Source organism: Bidens hawaiensis, unplaced genomic scaffold (assembly GCF_021521415.1).
Source record: "Bidens hawaiensis isolate Kalapana, Puna unplaced genomic scaffold, B.hawaiensis_p1.1 tig00044669_1, whole genome shotgun sequence".
In the NCBI taxonomy this organism is placed as follows: Eukaryota; Viridiplantae; Streptophyta; class Magnoliopsida; order Asterales; family Asteraceae; genus Bidens; species Bidens hawaiensis.
In genome coordinates this window covers 2,731-26,788 of record NW_027497928.1, presented here as the reverse complement: position 1 = coordinate 26,788, position 24,058 = coordinate 2,731, and the positions used below count along the sequence as shown (strand labels likewise).

At 38.4% G+C, this 24,058-nt stretch overlaps 2 protein-coding genes and 4 pseudogenes across 6 annotated transcripts; 1 reads left to right on the top strand and 5 right to left on the bottom strand.

Annotated features, from left to right (window-relative positions):
- Window positions 1–6,361: 6,361 nt before the first annotated feature.
- Window positions 6,362–7,618, bottom strand: LOC143595112 (LIM domain-containing protein PLIM2b-like; annotated as a pseudogene). Its single transcript, XR_013146466.1, has 5 exons — window positions 7,505–7,618; window positions 7,091–7,190; window positions 6,981–7,006; window positions 6,789–6,878; window positions 6,362–6,712 (listed from the first exon to the last, which is right to left on the bottom strand). The product of XR_013146466.1 is annotated as an LIM domain-containing protein PLIM2b-like (transcript).
- An 870-nt stretch (window positions 7,619–8,488) lies between these two features.
- On the bottom strand, window positions 8,489–12,225 carry LOC143595117 (NAD-dependent malic enzyme 59 kDa isoform, mitochondrial-like). The gene is made up of 17 exons (XM_077074237.1): window positions 12,039–12,225; window positions 11,739–11,835; window positions 11,513–11,631; window positions 11,123–11,419; window positions 10,979–11,039; window positions 10,787–10,890; window positions 10,614–10,697; window positions 10,430–10,536; window positions 10,245–10,338; window positions 10,022–10,135; window positions 9,862–9,927; window positions 9,622–9,694; window positions 9,461–9,547; window positions 9,310–9,364; window positions 9,163–9,234; window positions 8,990–9,052; window positions 8,489–8,859 (listed from the first exon to the last, which is right to left on the bottom strand). The coding sequence occupies exons 1-17, from the start codon at window positions 12,186–12,188 to the stop codon at window positions 8,673–8,675; spliced, it is 1,830 nt and encodes a 609-aa protein (XP_076930352.1). The 5' UTR covers window positions 12,189–12,225; the 3' UTR covers window positions 8,489–8,672.
- Window positions 12,226–13,210: 985 nt separating this feature from the next.
- On the bottom strand, window positions 13,211–14,998 carry LOC143595111 (uncharacterized; annotated as a pseudogene). The gene is made up of 5 exons (XR_013146465.1): window positions 14,968–14,998; window positions 14,076–14,255; window positions 13,861–13,984; window positions 13,556–13,686; window positions 13,211–13,480 (listed from the first exon to the last, which is right to left on the bottom strand). The product of XR_013146465.1 is annotated as an uncharacterized LOC143595111 (transcript).
- A 546-nt stretch (window positions 14,999–15,544) lies between these two features.
- LOC143595106 (BON1-associated protein 2-like) lies at window positions 15,545–16,048 on the top strand. The gene has a single exon (XM_077074231.1). The coding sequence runs from the start codon at window positions 15,545–15,547 to the stop codon at window positions 16,046–16,048; it is 504 nt and encodes a 167-aa protein (XP_076930346.1).
- A 208-nt stretch (window positions 16,049–16,256) lies between these two features.
- Window positions 16,257–18,780, bottom strand: LOC143595116 (uncharacterized; annotated as a pseudogene). The gene is made up of 2 exons (XR_013146467.1): window positions 18,172–18,780; window positions 16,257–18,084 (listed from the first exon to the last, which is right to left on the bottom strand). The product of XR_013146467.1 is annotated as an uncharacterized LOC143595116 (transcript).
- Window positions 18,781–21,085: 2,305 nt separating this feature from the next.
- Window positions 21,086–23,846, bottom strand: LOC143595107 (flap endonuclease GEN-like 1; annotated as a pseudogene). The gene is made up of 8 exons (XR_013146464.1): window positions 23,646–23,846; window positions 23,373–23,546; window positions 23,073–23,229; window positions 22,729–22,925; window positions 22,425–22,636; window positions 22,183–22,319; window positions 21,548–22,005; window positions 21,086–21,388 (listed from the first exon to the last, which is right to left on the bottom strand). The product of XR_013146464.1 is annotated as a flap endonuclease GEN-like 1 (transcript).
- Window positions 23,847–24,058: the final 212 nt, after the last annotated feature.

The following is a 24,058-nucleotide window of genomic DNA, read 5'->3' as shown; positions in this document are numbered from 1 at the left end:
TTCTTGAAGTGGCATTCTTTCACGCGCTGGTTGTAATATTTTTCCAGCTTTTTCTTGTATTTGGCCTCATTGATGATAGCCGCCTCTCGGCGCCCCTCAAGTAAGTTGAGATCCAACCTTCTTTCGCGCTCGTTATCAATCTTGCTCATCATGAGCACTCTATGGGATGGGCATCCAATTTCTGCTGGAATCATTGCCTCTGTTCCATAGGTTAGGCTGAACGGGGATTCGCCATTGCTTGTTTTGCTTAATGTCCTGTGTGCCCACAGGACATTAGGTAGCTCTTCGACCCAAGAATGGTATTCTCCCTCCAACCTTTTCTTCAGCCCATTTAACAAGCTTTGGTTCGCGCGTTCCACTTGTCCATTCCCCTGAGGGTGATAAACTGAAGTGAAAATTTGGTTGATGCGCAATTCCTTGAGCCAGCTGGATATCTTCTTGTCAGTGAATTGCTTGCCATTATCGCTCACAATTTCCATGGGCAAACCAAAACGGCATATGATGTGGCTCCAGATAAACTGCTTCATCACTTCGGCTGTGATTTTTGCTAGTGGCTTGGCTTCAACCCATTTTGTGAAATAGTCTACTGCCACTACCAAAAATTTTACTCGCCCAGGCGCTTGCGGTAGGGGACCCACAATGTCGATTGCCCATTTATGGAAAGGCCATGCAGAGGTCACTGGAATCAAGTTGTTCTTTGGCCGCATGGTGTTTGGCGCGTAGCTCTGACATGCTTTGCACTTTTGGATCTTCTTTAGAGCGTCCAAGTACATGCCTGGCCAATAGTAACCTGCGCTCATTGCCTTTGCAACCACCATGCGCGGGCCAGCATGAATTCCACAGATTCCTTCGTGTATCTCTCTGATCACATAGCTTGCTTCCTCCGCATCTAGGCATTTCATGAGCGGCCCAAGATAAGAGCGTCGATATAATGTACCATCAAGTAGTTCATAGTTCTGCGCCTTATGTCTTATCTTCCTCGCTTGTGCGCGATCATCTGGTACCTTTCCCTCCTTCAAGAATTCCATTATTGGAGTTATCCATGATGAAGGGGTTGTATGAGTTACCAGGACAGACTTCGCTACCACCGACGGGTTGCTCATTATTTCTACCCTGACATCTTTGCCAAAGTGATCAAAACTGGTTGATGCCATCTTACTCAGCGCGTCTGCAGATTTGTTTTCACTGCGCGGAATATGAATGATTCTGAAGCAGTCAAATTGCTCGATGAGCTTTTTCGCCTGCTCTAGATACAGAGGCATGGTGTTCTCCTTGGCATCATAAAGGCCATTGACCTGTGCTGCTACCAAGTATGAATCAACATGGGCCTCTAGCTTTTTGACTCCAAATTTGTGCGCGATGCGCAGGCCAGCCAGCAGGGCTTCATACTCAGCCTCATTGTTGGTGCTCTTGAAGTCCAACCTGATGGCGTAAGTATATTCATGATTCTCTGGATCCACCAGTTTGAGACCTGCGCCGGAACCTTCATTGTTTGAGGCTCCGTCAGTGAACAATCTCCAAACATTTTCTTCATCATTGGCTCGCGGAGGGTCTACCTCGCGCTGAGCCTCTTCAATTCTTCCTTCTGGGACTTCTGCAATGAAATCTGCCAAGACTTGTCCCTTTATTGCTGGACGGGGCTTATAGGAGATCGTGTGCTCTCCTAATTCCAGCGCCCACTTTGTCAGCCTTCCTGAGAGCGCGGGGCGCCGCAAGACTTGCTGGATGTTGTAACCAGTCAGAACTTCAATGGGATGACCATTGAAATATCTATGAAGCTTGCGCGACGCGTGTGTTAGTGATAAAACTAACTTTTCCATGATGGAGTAGCGCGTCTCAGGATCTGTCAGCACCCGACTCACATAGTATATTGGCGTTTGGATTCCCTTGCGATCCACCAATAATACTGCGCCGATGGCTCGCTCTCCTGCTGATAGGTATAATGTCAAAGTTTCACCAGGAAGTGGAGCTGTGAGCGCGGGCAGATTTATCAGACACTCTTTTATCTCCCTGAAAGCTTGCTCGGCCTCAGGAGTCCATTTGAATTGGCTTTTCTTTAAGCAATTCCTCAATGTGTTGACAAATGGGGTAGATTTGCTTGCATGGTTCGCTAGAAACCTGTTGATTGAAACCAATCTACCATTCAGCTTCTGGACTTCTTTCATGGTGGATGGCGAAGGCATGTCAAGGATGGCCTCCACCTTCTCAGGGTTCACCTTGAAACCATCCTTGGTGACCATTACACCTAGAAATTTTCCCTCTAGTACGCCGAAAGTACATTTGCTCGGATTGAGCTTCATGTTAACTTCCTTTAGGCGCCCAAGGGTTTCTTCGATGTCTTTGAGCATTTGCTTTTCCTCCCTGCTCTTGATCACCAAATCATCCACATAGACTTCTAGGTTTCTTCCGATTTGCTCGCTGAAAACGGCATCCATAAGTCTTTGGTAGGTGGTGCCCGCATTCTTCAAACCAAATGGCATTTTTGTGTAACAAAAAACACCCTTGTCGGTTCTGAAGGCGGTCTTGTCCTCATCTTGTGGTGCCATTTGAATCTGGTGATAGCCCTTGTAGGCATCCAGGAAACATTTGAGTTTGAATGGCGCCACGGAGTCCACCTTTGCATCGATGTTTGGTAGGGGGTAACAATCCTTTGGGCACGCTTTGTTGAGGTCCTTGAAGTCAATGCACATCCTCCATGACCCGTTACTTTTCTTTACCATCACAGGATTGGCTACCCATGTCTGGTATCGTATCGGGCGGATGATGTTTGCGCGTAGTAAATCCTCAACTTGCTCATTCATAGCCCTCGCTTTCTCATCCCCCATGACTCTCTTCTTTTGAGCAATTGGCTCTACAGACTTGAAGGTGTTGAGAGAATGCTGAGCCAGGTCTCGCGGAACCCCAGTTATATCAGAGTGTTGCCACGCGAAGACCGACATATATGCTGTGAGCAATCTTTTCATTCTCACCCTCGTGTCGTCTGATATCGTTGCGCCAATTGTGATCTTCTGCTCCGGGAATTTTGGGTTGAGAATCCATTCCTCTGGCGCGTTGTCTGCCATTGGAAGTTTCATTCTCCCCTCCCGCGGAGTACTTGTCACTGCGCACAAATGATCTCGGTATACAAAAGTTACACCTGTTGGTGTTGGGAACCCCAACGCGCCGTGCGCTGGCGACGGTATAGCGTTAAATTGGGCAATCGTTCCTCTACCCAAGATCATATTGTGGCAAGAAGTGGTGGGCAAGACCAAGAAGTTGACAACTTCGGCTCGCTTGTGTTTCTCATCCCCCATGGTTAGTTCAAATTGTATTTGACCTAGGGGATGAATGATTTCATTGGAAACACCAGAGATCGGTGCATTCACAATTTCAAGCCTTGCTTGGTCTGCCGGATCCAGTTTCCTGAAACATTGCTCATACATTATGTCTGATTCGCTGCCAGTGTCCACCAGGACTTTTGACACTTCGTAATGAGCAATGTGTGTAGTGATAACAAGAGGACTGCTGATGGAAGGGCCTCCCCTGATTCTTGGGAAGATGACTTGTTGCTCGCGCCAATCTCCTTGGATTTGCGCGCTTCTTTTTCTTGATATTTGCCCTTGCCTGCCTCCCTCGGCTACACAGATTCTTTTATACTTTTTGCTGGCAGAGGCTCCTTCTGGTTGTTCATTTTCTTGTCTTGAGTTTTTTACCAGGTGAGCCAGCTTGCCTGATTTCACATCCTTCTCAATTGCATCATTCAAGTGGTGGCATGCATCAGTGTTGTGTCCTGTGGATTTGTGGAACTCACAGTACTTGCCACTGTCTGATGGTCCCTTGTAGTGTAGTGGCTTGGGGCTTTTGAATTGGACATTCTCAGTGTTTAACACCTGTGAATGCGTTTTAGTGAGTGGAGTCCATATTCTTGGCAGAGGTCTGCTAGGATCTCTGCCGCCCTCCCTCTTGTCACCCTCCCCGCGATTACGAACATCTCTTTGGGGCTGGGGTGAGCTTGGTTGCGCCTGCTTTTCCGCGGAAAAAAAACTGGTTGGTTGCAACCTGGACCATACAGAGTTCTGCTTGCCCCTCTTTTCTTTGCTGCGCGGTGACTCAGCTTGATGCGCTCTTTCTCTTGCCCTATCTTGGGCAATTTGTTTTTCATTCCTCGCGAAAACTCGCGATGCTTCCATTAACTTGGCCCACGTGGTGGGCATGCCATCTCTGCTTACGAGAGCTCGGCGGAGTTGATCACTGCGCGCGCCTTGTATAAAGGCCACGCGCAGTAGTTGTTCAGTGATCCCTCCGATCGCCAGAGACTCCTGATTGAAACGAGTGATGTAGTCTTCAATCGTTTCATCATTCCTGCGCACGCAGTGCATGATGTCATCAGGGTCGCGCGTGTGTCTGCGCTGCTGTACGAAGTGAGCTTGGAACTTTTCCAATAGTTCCTCGAACCCATCAATTTGCCCAGTCGGCAAGCTCTCGAACCAGACACGCGCCGCGCCCGTGAGGCAACGAGCAAACATGTGGCACCATGTTGGCATCGTCCAGCTCTCTAGGTTTCCCGTGTTGTAAAAACCTTGCAAGAAATCGTCTGGATCTGTTGTGCCGTCATATTTACCCAAACCACTTGGCATCTTGGTTTTGTGCTGGATGGGAGCCTGCGCGATGCGCGCAGTGAACTTTGAATGTTTCACCAAGATGGCTGGTCTATACGGTGTGGTTACGTCCACTTGCCCTCTAACTGGTGGGCTGTACAGCATGTGCAGATCCAGATCGGCTCTAGCTCCAGGCGCCATGTTCACAGGTGCGCGGAGCTGTGAGCCTCCTGCATGAGTATCTCGCGTCTTCCTCATGCTGTGCACTTCTTCATCACTGAACTCAGTGTGTGCAGTGTGAACAGAATGTCCTTCTTCCGGCGCGCGCGGCCTTTTTGTTCCATGAACAGTTTGCTTATCAAGCGCTTGCCTTTGTGTTAAGTCAGCTAGCTTTTTCTGTTTGACCATCTCATTATACTTGTCCATTAGACGCCGCTGCTCGTTTATGAGCCATTCTTTAGGATCATTTGTTTCATCTTCTGGACCCATTGGTCCTTTTTGCTTCGCGCCGGCAAGATTTTGTAACGTGAGATCGTCTGGAGGAGTTTCAGTCTGGCCGTGAGGAGTTGTGATGAAGGGACGGTTACTGGTGGTGCGCGTAGAATCACGCGGCACCCTCAGAAACTGTTGTCCCTCATTAACATCCTCAAGTTCAATATCCTCCAGAACTTGATCAACGTTATGAAGGCCAGAAACCATGGTGAAAATTGGTTTTTTTATAGATCTGATGAGATCTTGTTGCCGTTGTAACAGTGAATGGCGCCAATGAAGAAGCGTGGATCGACTCACTGGTAGACGATCTACTTTCCTCGGGTGTGATTATACTATTTCACCGATGGTTTTCTTGGATCTGGGTTCTTCCACCTACAAAATGAACAGCACCGTCAACTTACCCCTCAGAAAGGGACAGAGGGGTCCTCTTTGGGGTAACCCTCCGGTGTGAGAATAAGTATTTGTGGAGAAGATAATAATATGAGAGTAAGGAAATCTGGAGAGTATTGCTTGATAGCTGAATACTCTATGTGATTGTGTTACTGACTGTAACTGTCTGTGATTGAATGTAATTGAATATGATTGAATGTGAATGAATCTGTCTCTCTCCTTGTGGAGTTGATGCTGTATTTATAGTGCTAGGGTTTCCACTGATTGGGCTCAGCCTTGTTGGCCTCCTCCAATTGCTCTGCGCCACGTGTCCTCTGGGACACCTGGTGCTTTCTCATTGGTTGTAATCGCGTGGTAGCACATGTGTCATGCTGAGTTGTCCACCTTTCATTTGGCAGCTGTCACATCAGCATATTCTTATTCCTTAAAAAGATACCTTCTGGAAGGTTGTCTGACGTGCACAATCAAGGTTGCCCTAATCCTGATTTGGATAAGGACGAGGTTGATTATGTACATGTGTGATATGCGCCAATCCTGAGGATGCGCGAGGTCTTCTCTTTTATTCTCACGCGCAGATGTTTCATGCGCAGATGTGATATGCGCCGCGCGCTGATGCGCCACGCGCATATGTGAGATGCGCGAGCATATGTGATGCGCGAGCATATGTGTGCCTGGGCATATGATGCCTGAGCATGTGTGGTGCCTGGGCATATGATGCCTGAGCATGTGATGCATGAGCATATGTGATATGCGCCATGCGCGTAGGTTTTGGCTTTGTGCCTTCATAATGTCTTAATTTCAAGCTTCTTGTCTATATCTTGTGGGTTGTCCCGCCTTGCTCAGTGTTGAGGCGGGTACATACCTCTTCACAACACAAACATGTAACACAATAATTGTAACAACTACGTTTCTTGTTCTTCAGATTTATCGACTTCTTCTGGTTTTCTTTCAACTTCAGTTTCCTGCTCAAGTACCTTCTCATCTTCACTTTCTTGTTCGGGTACCTTCTCAACTTCAACTTCTTGTTCGGGTACCTTCTCAACTTCTGTTTCCTGGTCGGGTATCGTTAGTTTCTTACGGTCTGCAGCCTTGAGAACATGAGTGAGTGTGCCTTTTTCCAAGAAGAGTTGAGCAAAATGATGTCTGCAGTAAAGAACACCGTTGAGGGCTGCATATGATGAGTGTGTTAAAGGACACCCTCCATGAACACACCTAAAACATTGTTTGTGGCACGATTCGCCTTCCATTGTCATCTATTTTTCGTAAAAAAGAAAAATCATCAAAACCAGGTTATATTAGTTGTTATATAGCATAGTATAATATACAAACCTTGTCAATAAAATGTACAGTTTTGTCTCAAACTCGACATTTGTCTTGGGTGCCCGAAAAGAAAATTGAGAATTTGTTAGGTATTTGTGCCTGCATTATGCTACTTGGTTAATAATAATAATAATAATAATAATAATAATAATAAATAAGTTTGGTTTATGAATAAGACATTATAATGAAAAATAAACGTACCATTGAATTGTCCTTATTTAGTTTCGCTGCAAAAGTAATAATAGTCAGAAAAACATTTTATAAGTTAATGACCGCATAAAAAAAAACTAATTAAGAAAATCATATCTTACATGTACGAAAATTTTTGCTGAAATTTCCAGTTTCTTTATAAAGTTGTTCAAAATGAGGCATGCAATAAAGTACTCCATCCATAGAGGAGTAGTTGCTCATCTTCATAAATAATCACAAAAATAAATAACTATGTAAATATCATTACTTAAAAACATACTCAACCTACATATTTTAATTTTATTAATCTTTCAATCTAACACGAATAGATGACAAAATTAAAACTTTTTAATGAGTAAATTTAACAAATAATGTTAGATGTACATATTAATAATAATAAGAAAAAATTATTGCCCAAACCCAAGTGTGATGATTATAAGAGTAAGATGGATGTGTCATGTGTGTGTGTGTGTGTGTGCGTGTGTGTGTGTATATATATATATAGAGAGAGAGAGGCTGAGGGAGAAATATATTACCACAAGCGTGCCTTTACAATGGGTGCATAAAGGTCTGTCAACGATCATTAAATCAATAAAATGAACAGTCTTGTTGCAAGCATTGCATTTGTCAATGGTTCCGCCAAACCCCATTTTTTATTTTATCCTTTGAGATGGAAGAAATAATCAACGAAGTCGGGCAGAAACGAACAATCAAATGTCAAAGAAAATGGAAATTTGCAGCTAAATAATTTCTACACGATTCTTTCAAAGTTAAGAGGTTGAATTTATACAATAACATGTGGAGATCCTTAAAACTTTGAGATCGCTTTTCATGCAACCCCAATAACAAAAGTTACAAAACCATTAGGTCTCTTTCATATGTGGTTGCATTGTATTTTTTGTTTTTAATGGAGGAAAATCACCCCAAATGGTACGTCATCCAAATAATGTTACAACATTCATTCATTTAGTTAATTAAATTGTATGAATAATTTTTCATATATATTTTTCATATATGTATAATCAGGTTTTTCATATATATTTTCAAAGTTAAACACACACACACACATATGTATGTATGTTGATATAACGTTGCAAACTCACGATCTTGATATAATGTTGGGTTGGGATGAGAAATATGGTATCTTGATATAGTGTTACATTTGTATTTGTGAGAAATATTGTATCATGAATCATGATATAAGGTTGGGGTACCTGACATAGTGAAGCCGTGAAGGTTGGAAAAGTATAGAGCTGGTTACTCGGTGCGCCTAGTGAAGAAGGTATTCACTACATTAGACTAGCGAAGTAGTGTAAAGTTGGTTATTTGGTGTGACTAGTGTCTAGTGAAGTATAAAGCTAGTAACTTTGTGTGACTAGTGAAGAATATACTACCCTTTACTAGTGAAGATTTGTAACACATTCCAGCTATATATAGACAAAATTTCAGTAAACAGCATAATATATCCTTCACGCAGGCCAAAAGCATTTGATGAATCAACAATCATTATGCATACCATGGAAGTTTAAGTAGTTCGAAAGAGTGTATTAAATAAAATGTAAGTTACATTTCATTCTAACAAAACACATAAGTAATGGGGATAGGAACAACATGCCATTTAATCCCCCTATAACTGCAATTGTACATAATAATAATATAACATATTATAAAAATACCATCTGCAGCAGAAGAAGAATAGGCTCCTTATTTTTCATGAACAAGGGGACTGTAAATAGGATACCACATGTTGGATGTTACATATTCCACTATCTCATCCTTTGACATGTATGCAAGCTCTTTGGGCCCCACCTCGCCATGTCCTTCCGCAAGTTCCTCAGCAACAGCCGCCCTGACCACCGCTGCTCCTACTTCAGCAGTAATATGTCGAATACTGCAACAAGTATAAATCAACAAAATTGTTTCATTATATAAAGGAATGTTATGCGACTCAAAATCACTATATCAATCAGCAGCTACCCTTTTCACAACTGATAATGGAAACTTCAAAGTTAAAGCGATACCTATCGATAGATGGATATAATCTTCCCATTTGAATTTCTTCTTCTGTCATATAAGAAGCAAGACTGCAAAAAAAATTTATAAATCATCTGGCATCAGATTTAACCCCGCAAGTTTTAAAAATATAAAACTGAAAAGCTTGATGGAAATCAATCAACTTTTATAAATTCAGTACCATTCAGAAGCTGCTTGCAACATTCCATCAGATATAATATGAGCACCAGAGAGCAGGGATCCCAAACCGATCCTGGATTAGTAAATTATATCAAGCAAATATCACAAACAACAGAAAATATAACACCATTTTCAAACAAACACTGACCCAGGGAAAAGGTACATGTTATTTGCTTGATTCACATGACCTATTTTCCCGTTTCCTGCACATGTAACAAAACATTTTACATACCGAGAAAAAAAAAAGAAAAAAAAAATTAATTGATAGCCAAACAAATGTAAACGTTAAGAAATAGTACCGAGATCAACATTTTCAAAAGGGCTCCCGCTTCCAAAAACAATATTTTCACCAGCATGTTTGAAAGCATCAGCAGCAGTGCATTCGGCTGTTAAAAGGTTTATAAACTATTAATAAAAAAATAATTTTAATTTAGAAGTGAAATCCAAGGGATTCGCAAACCATTCTGTGTGGGATTTGACATGGCGAAGATAGCAGGTTTAGGGGAATCAGAGTTTCGCATAGCTTTAAGCACCTGCATATACAAGTAACAAAGCAAATTTAGAAGCTCTTATAGTACTTGAAGAGTTCATAATATGATCAAGTGTGTGTACTAATATCATGTTAGCTCATGAAAACCTATATTTATAATTGACTACACTTAAGACTTTACAAAAGTGTAAAAAAACTAAAGGTACATACATGCTCATTGAAAACACCTCCAACTCCGGATAAACCAAGAAGAACATGAGGTTTGACCTTTTGTACCTGCAAAACACCAGAAATAAACAGCCCCATATGCATCATAATACTTGAAACTTTAAAAGAAATGCAAAATTCGAGCTAACAAAAAGAGACGTACCACTTCAAGGAGATCAGCTCCCTCATGGAGTCCTAGGGATCTAACCTCTTCAATAGGCTTGGAAAAGGGTGCAGCTGCTGAGTCAACACCAACTCTCTCTGTTGTAATCAAACCCTGCATCCAAATAATACAACTTCTCAGAAATGTTAAAATAAACTGCATATTGGTGAACAGTTGTGTTTCACTATTTTTTTCCTCTTAGTTTTGTTCACATAAAACATACATCTTTATCAAGTAGGAAAAACTGAGGTTTTGCTTCTTTGCCTGTCATTCTTGCAACCGCCTGATAGGCCATGTTCAGAACACCAAGTCCCGCACTGAAAACCGTATAGCAAGTAACCAAGTTAGTTTTTCTCAGTTGCCCTTCCACCCCAAAAAAGAAAAAATAACAACCATCTTCCTCATTACCTTCCAGCTCCAACAACAACAATTTTTTGGTTTGCAAAGTCTGATAATGGACGGCCTTGAGCTCTAACAGTTCCAAGTAATCCAGCTAATGCAACACCAGCAGTTCCCTACAAAGAACATAGACATGTATATGGGCCCTACTTGAAACCAATGAAATATTATCAATCCAAGAATAGATTGTAACCTGTATGTCATCATTGAACATGCAGATCTTCTTACGGTATCTTTCAAGAGTTTCAAAAGCCCATTTGAATTGAAAGTCTTCAAACTGGTTTTACATGGCCAATCACAAAAGGTGTAAACAGGAATTTAAAAAACTGTATAAACCTAGCCAAATATATGACAAAAGAAATAAACCTGGACAACAGCTTTTGGCCAACGTGCATGGAGTGCTTCCACTAATTCATCCACTACTGCTATATATTCTTCTCCTTCCAACCTAGGTTGTCTTAATCCTATATCTGTGAAAAGTAAATTTAGGAAACATATAGATGAATTCAATCGACAAAAGTAAATTACAAGTTTGTGAACACTTGTTTATTTACTTACAAAGTGGATTTTCTAGTAGCTGCTGGTTGTTAGTTCCAACATCAAGCATAATAGGAAGGATCTGCAATATACAGGGTGTGAGAAATACATAAAAAGGCGGGAGTTTGAGCAAGCAATATGGCACATAATTAAGATTGGCATTACTCTCTGGGGATTGATTCCTGCAGCGGCAACATACATATCAAGTTTCCCAATAGGAATCGCCATTCCTTGAACTCCAAGATCACCTAGTCCAAGAATACGGCTGCCGTCTGTAAGAACAACCATGTCTACCTGCTTGGCTGGCCAGTTGTAAATCATGGACATCATCTCCCCCTTATCTTTTGCACTGAAGTACATTCCACGTGGACGTCTGAACAAGCCAGAGTAGTTTTGGCATACCAAACCGACGGTTGGCGTGTATATGATAGGAGCAAAAGCTTTAATGTTATCAATAAGAACCTGTTGAGAAACAACAAGGTAGGTTGGTTATTAACTTATTATGAATGATGTGTTAATAATGGGTGGTTGATAAAGTAAGAAGAGAAAGGTTACTCGGTAATATAAAGTCTCGTTCCTGTCATGTAGTCTGTTTAAGATTCTCCATTTAGCCAAAGAAACAACGGTGAGAGGTTGGCCTTCCGTATTATGCTCCAATGAGCGAAATGATTCCACTAACAATAAGAGTATATAGAAAATGTTGATAAGGTAAGAAGATTGAGTTTTGTAGTATAGTATGTAAGGAATAGGAAGCATATATAAGAATAGGAAGGAAGCATACTAAAGCGGTCATATTGCTGCTCGAATGAAATGACGCGAGGTGGAAGGAGGCCACGAAGTCCAAGTCGATCTCGTTCAGTCAAGGGAAACCCAGTATCCTGAAAACAAACAACCAGAGTTTAATTGACCATTTTGAATGGTTACAACTAACTGACTAACTAATTAATTAAAGGAGGAGGAGGAGTTGTAATTCGAGACAACAGATAACTAACTAACTAATTAACAAACTAACAAACAAATCAACATGTCCTCCACTTAGTCCAAGAGTAATGAAATGAAATTAGAAATAGTAAGTACGTACCTTGTTAAACCATGGATCGTGAAGAATATCAGCTCCACGCTTGTGAACGATACAAGGACCAGGAATCGGAGTGGTCGACGGGCAGACTGACATCCTCCGTGATTGCCGGAGACTCAACCACACGCTCCTACTACTCTGCCTCCACCACATTATTATCCAATTCAATCCAATCCAACTACAACACCAGATAGATCAGTCTCACTTACTTACATATACATACAGATTATATCTATATCTATATCTATATCTATGTATTGGTTCAATCGTCAGGAAGAAGCTGTTATGACTTGGTGGAACGAACTGTTGGTTTAAGTGATCCAGCTGACCGAGATTTACGGGCAGCGAGAATAAAAGGACCAGCTATAAAGTCGTCGTTTCATTCATTGACTGACTGTCCCTTAGCTGCCCAAACACATACATAAAAGGCCAAGGGCTTTTTCGGTATTTCACTTTCATTTCATTCATTCGCCACATAATCATATCTTTCAAGTCAACTTCACATAGAATGGATTTACAAAACTGTCGGTCATACATTACATACATACATAGATATTTTTTACTTCAATTATTATTATAAAATATACTCTTTTTTTATAAAGTATCCATTTCCTCACCCATTATTTTTATTTATAACATTTAATAATTAAAGTTTACAACCAAAATTCCCTAATGATTCGTTTTTACAACTTTACCCCGTTTCTTCATTCATTGTTTCATTACATCTTAGGCTTTCTTTGGGATTGATTGCTTATATAACTTAAAAAGGACTTATTAACTTATGATTTTTTTCCTTTTAAAAAATTTTGGATTAGCTTATATGGTGCGGAAAGTCAAAATGACCAAAAATGATAATCCTTTTTAACACGAGTTTAATGAGTTTTGAGGGATGTAATATGTAAACCAAATAAGATATGTTAATAAGTTACACTTCTCCACCTTATCAAAACCTCCTTATATTGCCTTGTTGATAAGTTAAAATTCACAAGTCCTTTTTGTTTGCCAAACAACTTATTAACTTTTTAAAAGGTTAATAAGTTATAAGGAGACTCGAATAAGCAAATCCCAAACACCACCTAAATAATCACTAGTACATTTTTCATTCAATGAGGGGGGGGGGGGGGGGGTGGAAGTAAATATTCCTTTCAATTTACATAAATAAAAACAAGAAATCATACAAGATGTCACACTGTGAAAACAACTTTAAAAAGTAGTACCATACAACAAATTATGACTGGAATTGGTCAAGTGAATATCACCAAAAACATGCTTTAGAATAGCATATCTTTCATTTTCCTACAAAGCAAGCCAGCATGACTTCATTTGAGGGTCTCAATAGTCAACTTCACGCCATCTTCAAACGAAGTAGGCGTAAAGTCGAGTGTTTCAATCAACCTACTTATATCCATCGATATGTCAGCCGGTGACTTCACTCCACGGTCAACCTAAAAGTCAAAACCACATGTTATCATAGACACAAGGTAAACTACAGAGTGGTTCTTGTATTAAGTTAAACTAACCGATGATGCCGACACTTGTTTAATCAATGATGTGTCGTAACCTCTAACACGAGCCACCGTCTCAGCCATTTGAGCACGAGATACCCTATCTGGTCCACCCACATTTAAAACCAGTTGACTTTTCTTGCCATCTGAACGTTGACCACAAATAAAAAAGTTGATTACTTCTAACAAAAATCGATTATCTAAGGATTGAATGAAAACAAAAGGATATGCACATTAATAATGAAGTTTGACATTACAAGTCAAACATGAGTAAATAATATATATGTATGTATTTATAATATGAGGTAATATGTAATTACCTGAAATCCATCTGTCAATTAATATTTGAATGACATTCACAACATCCTTGACATAAACCGGGCAGCGAAATTCATCATGGAAAAACTCGGCTTCTTGTCCCTTAGCAAGAACACCATCTATCCACTGCATTTCGTATGTAGCAACATGTAATAATCAAAAACGTGTTTTGGTTCACTTAATTACTTATAAGCTATGTTGAAGAAACGAGCCATACCTGAATAGGAAGTGATTTAGAGAGGGGTGAGATAGTTTGTGGGCCGAAAATAATGCTGCTTCTTATAATGGCAAAGTTAGAGCAGTTGTTATTCTTCTGCAGCGACCTTTGACTTCCCGTAAACATTTACAGGAAGCGTTTCATCGTCTTCTTTATAGAAAGATTTCGTTCCTTGATAAACTGATGCGAACAAAACATTATTATTATTAAATTTGTACTAATTCTAGGTATTAAATGTAATATGTTAAATGAAATGGAGGACGGTCGGTTTCATCATTATGCAAAAAATAGAATAAGTATACATGTTTTTGACTCGTGTATATTACTTGTTAACTAAAAAAAGGTTACGTTAAATAAATAAAAGGGCATAAGACTTTTTACCACTTTTACACACTCTCTCTCTCATCCACGTCAGTGTTACATCATAACATCTTACAAACCATCCTAATTCATGATTAAACCCTTGCAACCATCCGAATCCATCTTTCGACCAATTTATTTTCTTCATTTAAATAAATTAACAAATCATTTTAAAATTAGAAAAAAAACATAAATATTAATATAAATGAAAATAGCATACATTAAAAATAAAATTACAACTAAAAACAAGTAATCCAAGCCTAGTATCCTAAACTCTTTATTCATACTAATAAAAACTTGATTAACAGTTAACCCAAATCTAATCTTATAACTCAAACCTTTTAAATAGTAAACCTATATTAATTCAATTTCAAAATAAACTAGTTAATTAATTAATTAGTTAAACATATACTAAACTTGCACTTAACCCCTTTAACTTTCTTAAAAACCCGTTTCTTGATTAACTTTCAACAATATATGGATTATCTACAATATATGGATTAGCTAGAGAAGTCGGTATTTTTTTTTTTACTTTTTCTCGTGTAAACATCTAACTGACACATGGTTGATGTTTAAAGACTTTAGTAAATGTTCATTAGGTTTTTAGTGATTTTCCAAGCTAACTTATCTTTCACCTAAGAGCACTCCCAACGATTGGTTCATGGGTGTCGTTTTGTTGATGCGGCACCAATGGAAGAGAAGATGGCGAACGAGGCTAATGTGGCCAATGTTCGTTTAGCGCAGGTCCTAAATCACGGACATAGTTGGAACGAGTGAGATGAGCTCACTCAAAAGACATATGTATTAAGAAATGTACAATTTATGTGGATAAAACTTATAAAACAAAGTTTAGGAGAGGACTACCTATGTAAGTACTTATTAGTTTACCTTTAAAAGAGGCTAATAAGTTACTATATATATTTCATTCATCCCCACACGGAAAAACAAACCCAATTTCCTGTGAAAGATCCTCTCTCTTTCTTTGTTCTTGCCACCAAATTTCTTATCAAACTTTATTATATATATATATATATATATATATAACATCATCAAGAAACTCTCAAAATCCAACAAATTAATAATAATCACATCACAACACAACACTATTAATGACAATGTTGAAGGAGATCGATTCCAGGGCCCTGGAACTCACCATCATATCCGCCGAATCCCTTTCGCTCAAAGGCAAACATTTCGGTAAGAAAAAGGCCTATGCCGTCGTGAAAACCCAACACGGCGACCAGCTAGCCACGAGGATGGACCCTGAAAACGGCGTATACCCGTCATGGAATCACAAGTTGTCCATCCACATGCCCATGCGTGAGCCCTTTTTCACCTTGGAAGTCCGTTGCAACAACTCTGATGATCATGCTATAGGCTCGGTCAGGGTTCCCGTGTCGGATTTTACGGCTGTGTATTTCCCATGCAATTATCTGCATTTTTTGAGTTACAGGTTGAGGGATAGGTATGGTGAACGGAATGGGATTATTAATCTTTCGGTTAAGGTGAAGCAGCAGCAGCCGACTACTTCCACGGCTTATTCGTCATCACCGGTAACAGCAGCCATGGGCAAAGGTCAGCTTGGTGGTGTTCCTGTTGGAAAACAATATTGAACAAGCTAAGCTAGCTAGGGTCAAAAGTTATATTTCTTTATATTCAATTCATATTCTTTGAATTCATAAATATTGAGAATTATTGTATTGATTTTATAGAATATTTTGTTTTAAATATTCTTAGACTTGATTGTTTCATTGAGTGAAATTTTACACCAAGAAAAAGTATCAAGTAAGTATGAAACAACAAGAAGACTTGATGAAATCATGGTGTTTTTTGTACAACCTTATAAAAACATCCCAAGTTGACTTTAGCTTACAATGATGTTTCATACAAGAAGACTATGAGAAACAACAATCACAACAACATTAACATTGTACATCTCTCACCCCAAAAGGCTTCTAAATTTCCCTCTTTGCAGCCTCTCCAACAGTTTCTTGGACCCAATAATATCCATTTCTGTTAGTTTCTTCAAATACCCAATTGCCCCATATGATATCATGACCCTCCTACACTTCTTGCTTCCTGACAGCACCCCAAGGCAACAAACCGCATACTTCTTAGCCGTGTTTTGTGGGCTCGGGTCAAGCAACTGAACCAGACTCGGTACGCTTCTCGCGTCCCGTTTCACTTCTCGAGCATTACACCCCAGCGTCATCAGGCTCGCCAGCGCCTGAGCCGCCACCTCCTGAACCTCATTCGCTTTCACTTCAAGCAGTTTAATTAGTAACGGAATACACCCCGATTCTCCCACAAGCTTTTTCACTTCTAACGACTCACAAATCCGACACAGGGTCCCAATCGCTGCGGTTTGGGCACCGGTTGAGCCCGTTTTAAGCACGTGCACCAGCCTCGGAAGCAAGCCTATTGAGATTAGTGTTTCGGCTGAAACGGACCCCACGAGGTTCCGTACAGTCCTGATTGCGGGTTCCTGAGGTAGACCGATATCGAGGTAAGCCAACAGGCTGCGAATCCCGCCTTCGGTTATAACAGACTGCTTGAGATCATCACTACTTGAAGTGAGATTCTGCAAGCATTCGGCTGCGTATTCTTTGGTTACCAATAATACCTCTGAATCGAGTAAACCGATCATGATCCTCACAACCCCTTCTTCGGCTAAGGTCGGGTGCAGTTCGGGTATCACGGATAAGTTTTTCAAAGTACAAGTAGTTGAAGCTTGGGAGACTGAATCACCAGTGCAACATACTTCAATTAGTGACGGCACCCCACCATGGCCCGCTATCAAACGGGCTATCTCACCCGACATGGATAATCGTTGAAGGGCGATAGCAGATTTTTCTCGACCAACCGAGCTACCGGACTCGAGCAGCCTTATGAGAGGCGGTAAAAACGCCTTCTGCAACAAGTAAACTGTTAAAAGTACCCGATTCTGCTAACGTGCAGATCAAGGTAACCGCTTTTTCTCTTATTATTGGAGACGTGGCTGTAAGAAGTTGTACCAAAGCCGATAAACTGCTTCGTCCCAAGAAGGGTAAAACGGTCTTTTCGTCTTCCCTCATCAAGTCAACAAGATTATCAAGAGCTTTATGTTTAGCTTCCAAATGCCCGATTTGCAGCCGGGCTAAAAGCTCGGTGATGTTGCTGCTTCCTTGACTCGTACTTTCAACTTCCGACAATGCAACCTCTCCCAAAATCCCGGTTTTTATTAAAAGCCCGCAGTCACGTAGATTCAAATCAATTTTACAACATAATGCATCCAGATCACTCTGCATTTGAAGTTTTCCTTCTTGTTTATCTTTGGAACACTTTTCTGCCATTTCAAGTGATTCGTTTAACGTTTTTGAAATCGCTTCAAGTTGTTCTTTGCATAAAGTGTTCTTTGTGAAGCATGGATGGCTTGATAAGTCCGATAACCGAGTCGGGATTTGCTCTAGTTTTGATATGATTAATTTCCATCTCCCCTGAAACCCTTTAACTTCGCGGGCCTTCTCTAGAGCCATGGGTACAAGATCATTCGCATATGTCAACCACTCCTCGGTTGACTGAAAGTCAACCATGACTTTATTCTCTTTATTATGATCTTCTACCATGATTCAAAAGGTATATATTCACACAGTTTTTACAAAAACCAAACCTGTTGAGATTTGAGAATACACACAATATTAAACATGATTTGTGCAAAAATTTGGGAATATGAGTCTCAGTGTGCAGAAAGTCAAACCTGATAAGAGAATTTAAGATTATGAGCCTAAGTTGAACCAGAAGTCAATTTAGAGAGTCAAACCTGCAAAAATTGTATATAAGTAATACAATCAATAAACATGGAACTTGTGAAGGTTTTCTAATAGTAATATGATCTAAGGACCAATTTCTTGTAATAATAAAAAAACACAAACTTTCAAGACTATGAGACTAAAATGATCCGAAAGGTATAAAGCCATTTGTTGATCAAAGAAATCATATTTGAGATCATAAAGTTGGATCCAGGTCATAAACATGGTTCCTCAAGCTGGAAGAAACTGACATGTTCAAAAGGGGCCCAGAATGAAAGGAAAAAAGAAAATCAAGATTATGACTTTTTTCATGAATAATAAAGTAGTGTAGTAGTTAGCTGTCTTGGATCATTGCACTTCACTTTATTGCTTATATTTTCTCAAGATAAAAAGAATAAAGATCAAAACTTTTGAGAATCTTGCATGTTCATTAAACATAAGAGACACAAAGTATACACACACATGACAAATCCCTCTTTACAAAGGCATCTGCTAAAGGAAGAACTTTTCATCATAAATAAAGCCTACCAACTTGATATTCACTCAAAAACACATACTTGACTATCAAAACAGCATTTTAACAACCAAAAATTGTTACTTACTAGTAAGATTTTCCTCATTTTATTTACTTGTGGGCCCCATTCTAAAAGGTTTGGCAATCACGTGTTTGAATGTTTGAATCAAATAGTCATAATGTACCAAAAAGTGATTGTTTCATTTTCTTTGTGTAGTAGTAGTACCAATCTTAAAGAAATGTTAAATTTTGCTTTGAAGACAAGACAAGAAAGGTCACAATCTAAATTTAAATTTTGGAATGGGACCAAACCATCTAATTGCTTCTTTCTATCTCGATATTTAAAATTAATAACTAGACAATAAGTACAAAATCAATGTCATACCTCCGATTGATCGCAAACATCCCACCATAGTTTAATGCAGTGATTCACTTCTGAAATGATCAAACAACACGATTTTTTTCGGCTTTAGTTTAAAGTCTCGATTTTTCGACTTGATTTTCTTGTGATTTGAGTTATACCCACCAAAGATTTGATCTTTAAAAAGCAAAATTCTAGAACTAAGCTATTAAATTAAATATATATATATATATATATTTGAAAATTAGCCATCAAAATTTTCATAATTGTTCAAAAATTGGATCTTTAAACCCTAATTCCCAATTTAAAAAGTAAAAAAAAAATAAAAAAGAAAGAAAGAAATTAGAGTAATACCCAGTAAAAGACGAAGCTTTCAAATCTCTGTTTCTCCAATCCAAACTAGAAGATGATTAAAACAAGTGGTTTAATACGTTAATTATTAATATTCATATATAACGATTGAAGAATGAAATTAAAAGAAATACCCAGCAAGAATAGATCCATAAATTGCTTGACTTTGTTGTTGTTAATTATTGAATGACACGTGAGTGATAAAATGATTGGAATCTTTGAAAATAAATAAAAATTGGTTTAAAGGGTTTGAAAGGTTTACTCTACTTACCAGTGAATGTGAATGTGAATGTGAATGTGAATGTGAGTGATCTTTACCGACAGAAAGAAGAATGAATTATTATTATTATTATTATTATTATTATTATTATTATTATTATTATTATTATTATCACTCTCTGACTGCAACAAGTGTTCTGTGTTCAAGATTCACTTTATGGAGCCTGTGAGTGTGTTATGTGTATTTATACGCCCATCATCAAAACACTATAAATAAAGCTAATAATAATGATTTTTTTTTTATTTACTTGTTTTTTTTAACAAAATAACTTTTATGAGCATAGAAGGAGAAAATCATTTGACTTTAGTGCAGAATTGGTAAGATGGTAATATTCTGTCCTTTTTTTTAAAAAACTTAACTTTATAATCTTGATTACACAATAAACACATTTCATATTGGCTAACGTGTTCGAATACAGGTAGATGGTATATTAGTTTGAAGACGTATAGTAAATTTGTAGTTAAAAGATAAAAGAACATAGCGTCTGCATACTAATTATATGTTACTAATTAATATTATTAAAAACTTTTAACAGATAAGTGTGTTCTAAACAAATTCAAAGGACTCAACACCTTAAAACTGGATTGAAAGATATTTTTGCCAGAATAAAAAGAAAATGTTACTTTAGTATTTTCATGGTATTAAATATTAGCACTTCAGTCAATATCAAAAAATGGATATAAAAATAACTTCTGAGGTGAGGGGGGCCTAATTGGTATATTTATCATACTTTGAGGGCTTACAAGAAAATGAGTGGACCTTTATATCAAGTCCATTTGAGCAAATTCCAGATGATGGGACAATAAGAGATCTAACCGTTGATTTATGATTCAAAATTTGAAATTAAAAACACTGTTCAACTTAACTGGATCTATCTGACATGGCAGATTACTGAGTTGAGAGTATGTATCACCTCTCCTCATCATTTTTCTTCTGTCATTTATTATTATTATTATTATTATTATTACTACTACTATTACATTCTTGCAAATCATTTTTTTTATTATTTACCTTTTTTATTGTTTTATATAAAATATACAAAATGTCTAAAACAAGGATATTAGAATCAGAATCCTACTATTCTATAAAATTTATTTTGTTTTATAACTTTAAATATATAATATCTATGTAAATTATCATGGCAATGTATTTGTCCTGAGGCCAAGAAATGGTAATGATGTGTGACCATGAGAGGGTGGTGAGCCACGTCGGACCCTACGACCATGACACACCACACCACTGTCCGTTGTGTGGCCGTGAGTCTGTGAGTGTTAGCCCACTCACAGTGTCTTAGGTTATGCATAACAATTTTAGAGCAAAGACAATCAAAACAAAATTATGAGGCTTGCCATTGCATTCTATCCAACCAAACAAATTAGATTATTATTTACAGTCAATTCAAGTTACATTCACAAAAGCCTAAGCAACAAAATAACATTCTAATTAAATAACAAGTGACGCCTGGCAGACTTTGAAAAGTTTTTGTTTCCCGCGCTCCTTTTTGCTACAGAAAAAATCAGTGTCTTTTATTTTTTCAGCAGTTTCTCCTTTTGTCGAACGATAAAACTGCGTTATATTAAGTTGCACACTTCTTGAATCCTCAGGGGTTACTGCAGATTTTGCTTTAGCTTTTTTCCTTGATTTCGTTTCTTTTAACTCCTGCAAGGTTTCCAAGCTGGAAATTAGTAAAAACGAACAACGATATTGGGAACGAACTAGGTTATGTTTTATATCTAACAAAAAATTAATCACTTAATTAAGAAAGGTATGCTATTTTTGTAATAATAATGCTTTTAAGGGGAAAAAAAAAGTTGTCACCTTTTGTTGCATAAATTGATCAACCTTTTCCGGGGTAAGCAGCCATAACAAGATCCATATTTTTCATCAGTCAACAAACACCCATCATCAACACGAACATTGGTGACATCAGCTTCATCAAACATATCAACCAATTCATCATCATCTTCTTGAACTTCAGGCTCTTTAGAAGGTGTTGCGTAGATATTATTGTTGCCCATTTGTGTTGGCTTTTTCCAACTAACCAAGTAGAAAGTATGACCAAATCTTATCTTAGTTCTCTGAATGCAGTCAAACTCATATTGTCCATACAACAAATCAGTTTCTTGATTTTTGGCTACATTTCTCAAGAAAATTGTGGACAAAAGTGGAAAGAGTTTTTGCCGAATGAAAGAAGGTTCCCAGTTTAGCTTAAAAACTAGATAGTCAATCAGCATTTCCGTGTCCGGATTTTTCCAAGATAAAAAACGGTTCGACATCTAAATTAAGAAAAAAAACAGGTGTTATAATCGTATATAAACGAATACTCACTCCGGTTATAAGCATACGACCTCCTAAATCATTTTGTTTAAAATTTTAACGTACTATAATAATAACACCAATTTCTCAACGTACAAGCATACGTATGGAGCATATATTAATGCTTTCAAACTTACCAGTTAAACTGGTGTGGTTGTTGTTCAAAAACATTTGAATGATTTCATTATTCGGGAAATTTGGCTCTGTGGCAATTTTTTTGCAAACTCTCATTTTCCAAGCTTCATTCTTTTTTTCGTTCTTTTTCTTTCTTATCCTGTAACTCAAAACAAAAAAAACAGTCAACTGTTTGGATCAATAATAGCTGCACTTAATCTAAACACACAAATTCGATAGAAAGAACTAAACACACTACACATACCTGATCACATGATGAGCAGTCACATTTAAACCCAAGTGGTTTTTGCAAACAACCTTCTTGTGTAGTTAAACCACATCGTTCACACGAATCCTTAAGATGAGATATCTTGCTTCCTGGATGCCCACACAGCGAACAATGAGGAAGCCTCGTGATTTGGTATAGTATCATCTAAACTATTAGTAGGCGTGCTTCCACATCCTAACTGACATAATCTGCAGAAACATTAAAATATTGCCAAAATAGTCACATAAAAATGCACCAAGGAGGTCAATCGCGAAACATTTGGCAACAAAGTTAGTCAAACCTATCTAAAACCTCATCTTCAGTAAAAGATTTCACAAATGTGAGTGCTGACTCGAGCCCAATCCCTTGGACACCTTTCAAATCAAAATCGTTTCCGACCAAAAGAGCAATGGCTATCAAGTGGTTTTCTTTTTAGTCCTAAGCCAGCTTCGATGTCTGACATATGATAGCACTCAAATGGTTCCTGCATATTCATATGCAAGTTTCAGTGTACTAAACAAAACAAAAAAAAAATTATTAAAACGGTTTGGATTCAAGTTACGTTTAATATCTAACGGGTCGATTCGTCAAATAAGAGCGCTGGCTAGCCAATTTGACCAAAAAGACATTACCTTTGAGTTCGGTTGAGGTTCTTAATGATGCATTTGGCACCAAACAGAAACGCATCACTATCAGATGTAATGCAAGCATCAACATGACCTTCTTTGTTCAATTGTGCACAAAGCCCTTCAGCCTCCCCACTCGCTTTCAAAACCGGCATCCCAAAAAGTTCAAGTAATTCCTGTTATATATATAAACGCAAACGTTTGCGATCAAAACTAAAAAAAAATTCTGCTTCTGTCATGCTTGCAGCACAACTTTAATCTGTTTAACCTTTAACTAAATTAACAAGAATATGAACCAAGACCATAAAAGATTACTAACCACACATTCTTGAACACATTTTAAAAACTTTTTATTCCTGTCAACAGATGTACCGTCCGGGACCGGAAAGCTTGCAGGATCAACGCCAGACGATCTAAAAAAGTGCATAATTCTCGCTTGAGACTTCAACGGCGACGGCGTTCCGTCCACCACGAATACGGGCAAAGCACCAAACTGCATATAAATTCACAAAACACAAAACTAAACCAATTATTAAAATTTTCCAAGTTGAAAGCTTTCTTTTCCAAAGTCAATAATTATACAAATAATTACCTTGGAGAAGACATTAACGGTACGGAAGAAAGTGAGTCTGAGATGAGGGTTTCGAGTGTGAGCTTTGATAGCGGTTTCATGTTGAACGATCCAATAAGACAGATCAATGGCAACCCTCTTGTTTCTTAAGAGATCAAACCCACCTTGTTCTGTTCGAGCATAGGGTTTAAGCAAATCCCAAAAGTTTCCACCAACACCCATTGTTATTATTATTGGTTTCTTGAAGATACACAAAGAATGGACCTTTTTGATTCAATTGACATTTTTTAAAGAAGATAAGAGTGGTCGTTAATAAGTTTCAAGAAGATTTGCAGAGAATCTTGCGGCAAAATTAGCCCTATTAGAGAGGGGGGGGGGGGGGGGAATAAACGGGTTAGCCTGATTGACCCGAATATCAAATTGAAATAGAAACG

Excerpts from the sequence above, each read along its gene's own strand:
- LOC143595117 (XM_077074237.1), bottom strand. The coding sequence starts at position 12,188 with ATGTGGTGGAGGCAGAGTAGTAGGAGCGTGTGGTTGAGTCTCCGGCAA. Across the intron at positions 11,632-11,738 it reads GCAGCAATATGACCGCTTTA|TGGAATCATTTCGCTCATTG; the intron begins GTATGCTTCCTT and ends TCTTATTGTTAG. Across the intron at positions 10,136-10,244 it reads TTTTCCTACTTGATAAAGAT|GGTTTGATTACAACAGAGAG; the intron begins GTATGTTTTATG and ends ATTTGGATGCAG.
- LOC143595106 (XM_077074231.1), top strand. The coding sequence starts at position 15,545 with ATGACAATGTTGAAGGAGATCGATTCCAGGGCCCTGGAACTCACCATC.